Below are 8,994 nucleotides of genomic sequence, written 5' to 3'. Positions count from 1 at the left end.
AGAAACTACCAGACTTGTAGAGGATTGCCCCAGCAATTTCTGATTTAGTTTCATTACCTAAACTGCCTAAGGGTCCTTCAGGTGGGACTTGAGCAAAGAACCTAATGATTCTGTATTAGTGGTGCTGGAAGAGCACAGCAGTTCAGGCAGCATCCGAGGAGCTTCGAAATCGACGTTTGCCCGAAACGTCGATTTCGAAGCTCCTCGGATGCTGCCTGAACTGCTGTGCTCTTCCAGCACCACTAATACAGAATCTGGTTTCCAGCATCTGGTTACCTCAAAGAACCTAATGATTCTGTGGTACAAGTGCTACCAATTGACCACAGTTCACACTGGCCCTTTAACAATACTCTAATATGGACAATACTCCAAGCAGTCTACAGTAGACAAACAGGAGACTGGAGGAATACAGCAAACCAGGCAGCATCAGGAGGTGGAGACGACGACTTCTCCAAGTCTTGATGCTGTCTGGCTCGTTGTGTTCTTCCAGCCTCCTGTTTTGTCTACTTTGGATTCCAGCTTCTGCAATTATTCTGTCTCCAAAGCAGTCTGCAAAGGCCATGATGTTGTGGGGTGCAATACCCAATCTCACCGCTTGGTGCTGCCCCAAACACGTCAGCACCAGACGCTGGCGTCATTACGCCGCAGGCGACGTGCCGCGAGGTCCAATGGGAATTGTAGTTCCTGTCGGCGAGGGCCACCAGCGGCGCCTGCGCACTGAGGGCGGGTTGCCTGGGTGACAGGGAGTGAGCGATGGCGCTTGGAGGCCTCGGGTTGATGTTGCTGGTCAATGCCTGCACTCTGCTCCTCTTCCCGGAGCCCGCCGCGGCACAGGGCGCCGCCAAATACTCCCGGGAGAAAAACCAGGCGCCCGAGGACGAGGCAAACAGAGCGATCGAATTCAGGATCGCCAAACTCAACCAGGTCTGGGAGAAGGCGCAGCGAGTAAGTGAGGGAGGGGAGGGGAGGAGGGAGTGAGGGGGGAGGGAGTGAGGGGGGGGGGAGGGAGTGACGGGGGGGAAGGGGGAGGGAGTGAGGGGGGAGGAAGGGGGAGGGAGTGAGGGGGGAGGAAGGGGGAGGGAGTGAGGGGGGAGGAAGGGGGAGGGAGTGAGGGGGGAGGGGGGTGACGAGGTGGAGGGGGTGATGAGGGGGTAAGGGGGAGGGGGTGATGAGGGTGGGGAGGGGGTGATGAGGGTGGGAAGGGGGGGAGGGGGAGGGGGTGACGAGGGGGGGAAGGGGGAGGGGGTGACGAGGGGGGGAAGGGGGAGGGGGTGACGTGGGGGGGAGGGGAGGGGGTGATGCTGGGGGGGAGGGGAGGGGAGGGGGTGATGACGGGGGGGAGGGGGTGATGAGGGTGGGGAGGGGGTGATGAGGGGGGGAAGGGGGAGGGGGTGATGAGGGGGGGAAGGGGGAGGGGGTGATGAGGGGGGGAAGGGGGAGGGGGTGATGAGGGGGGGAGGGGGTGATGAGGGGGGGAGGGGGTGATGAGGGGGGGGAGGGGAGGGGGTGATGAGGGGGGGAGGGGGTGATGAGGGGGGGGAGAGGGGAGGGGGTGATGAGGGGGGGAAGGGGAGGGGGTGATGAGGAGGGGGAGGGGGTGATGAGGGGGGGAAGGGGGAGTGGGTGACGAGGGGGGGAAGGGGGAGGGGGTGACGAGGGGGGGAAGGGGGCGGGGGTGGAAGGGGGAGGGAGTGACGGCGGGTGGAAGGGGGAGGGAGTGACGGGGGGAAGGGGGAGGGAGTGACGGGGGGGAGGGGGCGGGGGTGACGAGAGGTGGAAGGGGGAGGGAGTGACGGGGGGTGGAAGGGGGAGGGAGTGACGGGGGGGGAAGGGGGCGGGGGTGACGAGGGGGGGAAGGGGGAGGGGGTGACGAGGGGGGGAAGGGGGAGGGGGTGACGGTGGGGGAAGGGGGAGGGGGAGGGGGTGACGGGAGGGGGAGGGGGTGACGGGGGGGAAGGGGGCGGGGGTGACGGGGGGGAAGGGGGCGGGGGTGACGGGGGGGGAGGTGGAGGGAGTGACGGGGGGGAGGTGGAGGGAGTGACGGTGGGGAAAGGGGAGGGATTGACAGGGGGAAGGGTGAGGGAGTGCCGGGGGGGAGGGGGGAGGGAGTGACGAGGTGGAGGGGATGATGAGGGGGTAAGGGGGAGGGGGTGATGCTGGGGGGGAGGGGAGGGGGTGATGAGGGTGGGGAGGGGGTGATGAGGGTGGGGAGGGGGTGATGACGGGGGCAAGGGGGAGGGTGTGACGGGGGGAAGGGGGAGGGGGTGATGAGGGGGGGAAGGGGGAGGGGGTGATGAGGGGGGGAAGGGGGAGGGAGTGACGGGGGGGCAGGGGAGGGGGTGATGAGGGGGGGAAGGGGGAGGGGGTGATGAGGGGGGGAAGGGGGAGGGAGTGACGGGGGGGCAGGGGAGGGGGTGATGAGGGGGGGAAGGGGGAGGGGGTGATGAGGGGGGGAAGGGGGAGGGAGTGACGGGGGGGCAGGGGAGGGGGTGATGAGGGGGGGAAGGGGGAGGGGGTGATGAGGGGGGGAAGGGGGAGGGAGTGACGGGGGGGCAGGGGAGGGGGTGATGAGGGGGGGAAGGGGGAGGGGGTGATGAGGGGGGGAAGGGGGAGGGAGTGACGGGGGTGACGGGGGTAGGGGGAGGGAGAGACAGGGGAAAGGGGGAGGGAGTGACGGGGGGGGGGGAAGGGGGAGAGAGTGACGGCGGGGAAAGGGGGAGGGAGTGACGGCGGGGAAAGGGGGAGGGAGTGACGGCGGGGAAAGGGGGAGGGAGTGACGGCGGGGGAAGGGGGAGGGAGTGACGGCGGGGGAAGGGGGAGGGAGTGACGGTGGGGGAAGGGGAGGGAGTGACGGGGGGGAAGGGGGAGGGAGTGACGGGGGGGAGGGGGAGGGAGTGACGAGGAGGGAGTGAAGGGGGGGGGAAGGGGGAGGGAGTGACGGGGGGGAAGGGGGAGGGAGTGACGGGGGGGAAGGGGGAGGGAGTGACGGGGGGGAAGGGGGAGGGAGTGACGGAGTGAAGGGGGAGGGAGTGACGGGGGGAAGGGGGAGGGGTTGGAGGGGGAGGGGCTGACGGAGGGGGTTACGGGGGGGACGGGGAGGAAGTGACGGTGGGGGGGAAGGGGGAGGGAGTGATGGTGTGGGGGGGGAAGGGGGTGACGGGGGGGCAAGGGGGAGAAGGGGGAGGGGGTGAGCAGGGGGAAGGAGTGAGGGGGGAAGGGGAGGTAGTGAGGTGGAGGGAGTTAGCGGGGGGAAGGCGGAGGTAGTGAGGTGGAGGGAGTTAATGGGGAGGGGAAAGGGGGAGGGAGTAAGGTGGAGGCAGTGGTGGGGCTGGAGGGAAGGACTGGTAGTGTTTTTGAGTCTGCCTTGGGGAGAGGCGTGTAAGTGGGTGTGGATGATGCTTCTGAGATGGTGGAGTTTTGGGGAGCTGCTAGTGGGGGACTATTGGAGGGCTGTTTGTGTGACCTTGTTTTGGTGATTTTCCCCTATTGATAAAGCCTTGGGATGGTCAGCTTTTTGTTCTGAACATCACATAGTCAGCAGAAACAATGAGATATTTGAACAAAAAAGAGGGGGAGAAACTCCTCCATTAGTGAACCATTGAATACCAGATCGCACTGTTTTAAGGTTGTTGGCAGAGGAAACAAGGGCAGTATGAGATTCATTTCGAAGGGCTGTTACCCAAAATGAACTTGCAGCATTAGCAGAAATGGGTAGAGTGGCCCTCTAGAAGTTGCTCCTTTAGAGAACTGGTACAGTCTCAACAAGCCGAATGGTTTCCAAAATGCTGCAACAATTCTGTCTGTCTGTTACTGCCTGACTGACCTGTCTAATTTGTAACTGTTCCTATTTCAAGGGGGTAATAGTGAGTGGCAATGAATAAATGAAGAGATTAAGAAAAAGCAACGATTCTTACAAGTGTTTCGAGAGAAGCAGGGTGATCTAAATGAAAGGACTGTTTGTCGCTGTCTTGGAAACAGTGCTGTTTTGATTAATCTTAGTTGTTTATGCTTACTTCCCTCCATCAAAATCTTTTTTAATACTTCCATGTTCTCTCATTTTGCTCTTTTTAAAGATTTGCAATGTCAATTGTGGGAGTCCATCTCAAATTATTTAATTGAATTTATCGTCACGTGTACCGAGGCACAGTGAAAAGCTTTGTCTTGTGAGCAATACAGGCAGCTCACAGAGTTAAGTAGCATAAATAAGTAAATAATAGGTAAACAGCGGCAAAAACATAAACACAGGTACAGGCGAATGTTCAGAGTTTGAAGGTCCATTCAGTTTTCTAACAACAGTAGGGTACAAATTGTTACGAAACCGGCTGGTGTGTGTGTGTGGGGGGAGGTGGGGGGGGGGGGGGGGGGGGGGGGTCAGGTATCTGTACCTTCTCCCTGATGGTAGAGGTTGTAGAAAAACATTGCCAGGGTGAGATGGATCTTTGAGAATGCTGGTGGCCTTTCCTTGTCAGTGGGCCTAGTAGATGGATTCTATAGATGAGAGTGGTGTTGGAAAAGCACAGCAGGTCAGGCAGCATCCGAGGAGCAGGAAAATTGATGTTTCGGGCAAAAGCCCTTCATCAGGATTCCTCATGAAGGACTTTTGCCTAAAATGTTGATTTTCCTGCTTCTCAGATGCTGCCTAACCTGCTGTGCTTTTCCAGCACCACTCTCATCTAAACTCTGGTTTCCAGCATCTGCAATCCTCACTTTTGCCTCTGTAGATGAGAGGTTGGCTTTTGTGATTGTCCGGGCTGAGTTCATCACTCTCTGTAACAGTCTCCGATCTTGAATGGTACAGTTGCCATACCAGGTAGTGATACATCCAGACAGAATGCTCTCGATGGCGCACCTATAAAAGTTGGCGAGGGTATTTGCTGTCAGCTGCTTGAGGAAGAACAGATGTTGCTGGGCCTCTGTAACCAGTGCATCCATGTGAAGAGTGCAAGAAAGCCTGTTGTGGATGACCACTCCCAGGAGCTTGACATTCTCCACTCGTTCCACCACTGTGCTGTTAATGTGTAGGGGGGGGCATGAGTACATCCTGCCGAAAGTCAATAATTAGTTCCTTGGTTTTGCCAGCATTGAGAGCTAGGTTCTCAGTGCACCACTTTTCCAGGTCTGTAGTCTGTTTGGTTGCCATCTGAGATTCGACTGATTATGGTGGTGTCATCAGCAAACTTGTAAATAGCATTAGTCTGGTGTTTGGTGACACAGTCATGGGTATACAGTAAGTACATTAGGGGGGCTGAGTATGCATCCCTGGGGGGGCTCCAGTCATGTAATGGTTACAGCCAGTTGGCTCATTGCTGTGTTGGCTTTCCAAATGAGTGTCTCATATGATGCCTTCTCGATGTAATCTTGCCCATTCTTCCTTTTCAAATAATGGCCTGATTGATGGATCATATAACGCAGCACATCCCATCAGCTGTTCACAACAAGCAGGATATTGGTCATACCCTTTCGAAGATTAAGATGTAGAATTTAAGGAAGTTTAACTTCTAAAACGGAATGGCCAAAAAAAAAATTTGCTCAAGAACTTTGGACAAGAAAATTAAGATTTATGTTTCTTCAATCTATGGATTGCACTTATTTTATTTCAGTGATTCCAAGTTATTCCCATCCAGTTGTTCTTCTAAATGTTTTCATTTCTTAACTGCCCTGTTGACATCAGTCAGCTCCCTTGAATTTTTCAGGAATGTGTGCTCAGCTGCTTGTGAGTAAATTGTGCTGAGTCATTAGAGGAGTGTGGCTTGATTTAATATTCTGTCCACTGAATGTCAACAATGTTTCAGTTCACTAGTTTCTCTGGATCATAGAACACTGCAGTGTTGCAAGAACTGTCATTTAATACCTTACTGTACAGGAAGATAACATTGAATGTTTAACATAATAATTCATTATTGAGACAGGAAAATAAAGGTGACTTCAAATAGTTGCTGATCTGTAGTTAATGATGACTCTTAATTGTCTTAAACTCTAAAAAGCTTGTCATTTATTATTAATTTATTTAACTTTTGTAATATGTAACCATGGGGGCACTATTGCTGATAGTTGACCACAACAGTACTTCAAGGAAGCATTTTTGGATTTTTTTTAATCTACTGCCTAGTTCTTTCTTCTGTTTCTCTTTTTTTTTCCTTGCTTGCTTTCTTTGTGGGTTTGTCTCTCTCTAATCTGGAAAGTGCTTAGCTCCTGATGGTCTGATAAAGATTCTCTTATGAAACAGTTGTTGCTGAGCCTAAGTATTTCCAGAATTTTCTAACATTCATTTTAAATCTTCGGTACTACTTCATACTTTTATCTTTTATTTTAACTTGGATATGATTTATTTTTCTTACTTCTCACATTCCAGAGGATGGAATTTCTGCCTGCAATTTTGCTGTGCTCTCTGCTGGTCTGAATGGATGTCTGCTAGCTCTGTTGGCCGTACTGTTTGTTTGCAAGGCACAGTGATGCCATGTTCAATGCCTGCACTGAGGTTACCATGAGGATTTCAGCTCCTCGACCTTGCCACTTGCCTGAGGTGTGGTGACCTTCAGGTTCAACCTGGATAAATGCGAAGTGATTTGTTTTGGAAGGTTGAATTTGAATGCTGAATACGGGGTTAAAGGCAGGTTTCTTGACAGTGTAGAGCAACAACAGGATCTTGGGCTCCATGTACATAGATCCCTCAAAGTTGCCACACAAGTTGATAGGGTTGTTAAGAAGGTATATGGTGTTTTGGCTTTCATTAGCAGGGGGAATTGAGTTTAAGAGCTGTGAGGTTTTGCTGCAGCTCTATAAAACACTAGTTAGACTGCACTTGAGAACATTTTGTCCAACTCTGATCGCCTCAATATAGGAAGGATGTAGATACTTTAGAGAAGGTGCAGAGGAGATTTACCAGAATGCTGCCTGGATTGGAGGGCTTGTCTTATGAAGAGAGGTTGAGTGAGCTGGGCTTTTCACACTGGAGAGAAGAAGGAAGAGAGGTGACTTGATAGAGGTGTACAAGGTAATGAGAGGCATAGATAGAGTGGATAGTCAGAGACTTCTCCCCAGGGCAGAAAAGGCTATCACTAGGGGTCATAACTTTAAGGTGATTGGATGAAGTTATTGGGGAGATGTCAGAGGGAGGTTCTTTACTCAGAGTGGTGAGTGCCAGTGGTGATAATAGAGTCAGAGACATTAGGGACATTAAAGCAACTGCTGGACAAGCACACTGATGGCAGTAAATTCAGGGGTGTGTAAATTAGGTTGATCTTAGATAAAGATAAATGCTCAGCACATTATCGAAGGGCCTGTACTGTGCTGTACCATTCTATCTTCTAAACCACCACTGTCCTCTGTCTGTCCCCTCTGTCTATCTGTTTGTTTGTCTCCTGTGAATCATCTGTAAATCACTGCTCCGAATTTGCAACAGCTGCTTCAGACTTTTTTGAGATTAATTAATACTACTTTGAGGATGCTGTGATTGGTATAAATATCAGCTTGTGTTCCTTTTCTATCATGAAGTGAATTTTTTGTTCCATTAGTTGTGCTTCTGGAAGGCTGTGTTTAGAAATCATGATTATGCTTACATCCATTTATGTGCAGTACTTCAAGTAAGGTCTGATGGGTAGGCTGTGCACAGAGCTTTGTTTAGTTTCTCAAACATTATTTGTGGTCTGACACAACTTAGAAACAGCCTTTCTAAGAAATATGAAAATATTACTGGGAAGTACAGAAGTTACACCACCTGCCTGAAAACAAAGATTGCCAGTTAACTGTTCCTGTAAAAGCAAAATATTGCAGATGCAGCAAATCTGAAACAAACATAGGAAATGCTAAAGAAACTCAGCAAGTCTGGTAGCATCTGCAGAGACAGAGAGAAAAAGTGTTATGTTTGAGAGATTTGGATGTACAAGTCATCTGGGTGCCCTTGTACAATAAAAGTTGACAGGTGGGTAGCAAGCAATTAGGCAGGGAAAATGGTGTATTGCCTTCATTGCAAGATGTTTGGAGTTCACAAGTAGGGATGCCTTCCTGAAGTTATATAGGACCATGGTGAGACCACACCTGGAGTACTGCATGTAGTGTTGATCTCCCTGACAAGAAAGAATGCACTTGCCATGGAAGGGCTGCAGCAAGGTTCAGTAGTTTGGTCCCAGGAATGGCAGGGCTGCTTTATGTGGACAGATTGGTTTGACTGCCCTGTGTTCACTAGAGTTTAGAAAGATGATTGGGGATCTGTCTGAAACATAAAGTTCTAACAGGACAGACTGGATCCAGTGGATGCTAGTCTCCGGCAACAAGGCAGATCCTTCAGAACTTAAAAGAGAAAAGGTTTCTTCACTCAAAGGGTAGTGTCCAGTTGAATTCTCTACCACAAGGCTGTGGAAGACAAGTCACTGAATATATTCAAGCAAGAGTTTTTTTTTAGATTTTAAAGACAAGGGACACAGGGAGAAAATGGGAATATGGCACTGTTCTAGCAGATCAGCCATGATCGTATTGAATGACACAATAGGTTCATAGGTCCGAAAGATTGATGCCTACTTTTGGTTTCTCTGTTAAATGCTTTCCTGTAAGTGTATTTGTCTTTTAAAATGCAGTAAGTATTGCAGGTACTTTTCTAAAGGGGTAATTAAACATTGTATCTCAGCAACACAAACACTGACTTGGTGATAGAACCTGAATGTTGCTGAAAAGGGAGACGTTTCTGATATTAAAAGTGTGGACAAAATAGCTCTCTCCAGAAATTGTCCATGCAGCTGTTTGATTTATGGAAAACTTAATCCATATCGTTTTTTTTAGAAGAATTCTTTCTCCACTCTTCAGAAGAGTTTTGTGCTTTGCTGAGACATATACCTTGATGTCCTTTACCTTACTCTGTCTTTCTATGCACTTTCCCAGAAAGCTGGTAGCAATTTTGAAAGTCCCAATTGCTTATGATTTGATATTTTGGGAGGGTGCGAATACGAGGTTTCCACTCCCCTTCACATGATTCTTTATCAGTTGATGTCTCCTTTAGTG

The 8,994-nt window shown here is 51.1% G+C and overlaps 1 protein-coding gene across 1 annotated transcript in view; it reads left to right on the top strand.

Moving 5' to 3' along the window:
* Nucleotides 1–715: 715 nt before the first annotated feature.
* lrpap1 (low density lipoprotein receptor-related protein associated protein 1) overlaps nucleotides 716–8,994 on the top strand; it is a 34,344-nt gene continuing 26,065 nt past the window's right edge. The window contains exon 1 of the mRNA XM_072594369.1: nucleotides 716–945. Within this exon, the coding sequence (XP_072450470.1) occupies nucleotides 754–945 (192 nt within the window). The 5' untranslated portion in view covers nucleotides 716–753. The remainder of the gene's footprint in view (nucleotides 946–8,994) is intronic.

Source organism: Chiloscyllium punctatum, chromosome 2 (assembly GCF_047496795.1).
Source record: "Chiloscyllium punctatum isolate Juve2018m chromosome 2, sChiPun1.3, whole genome shotgun sequence".
NCBI lineage: Eukaryota > Metazoa > Chordata > Chondrichthyes > Orectolobiformes > Hemiscylliidae > Chiloscyllium > Chiloscyllium punctatum.
The sequence above is the reverse complement of the archived record's forward strand: the minus strand, read 5'-3'. Positions and strand labels throughout refer to the sequence as shown.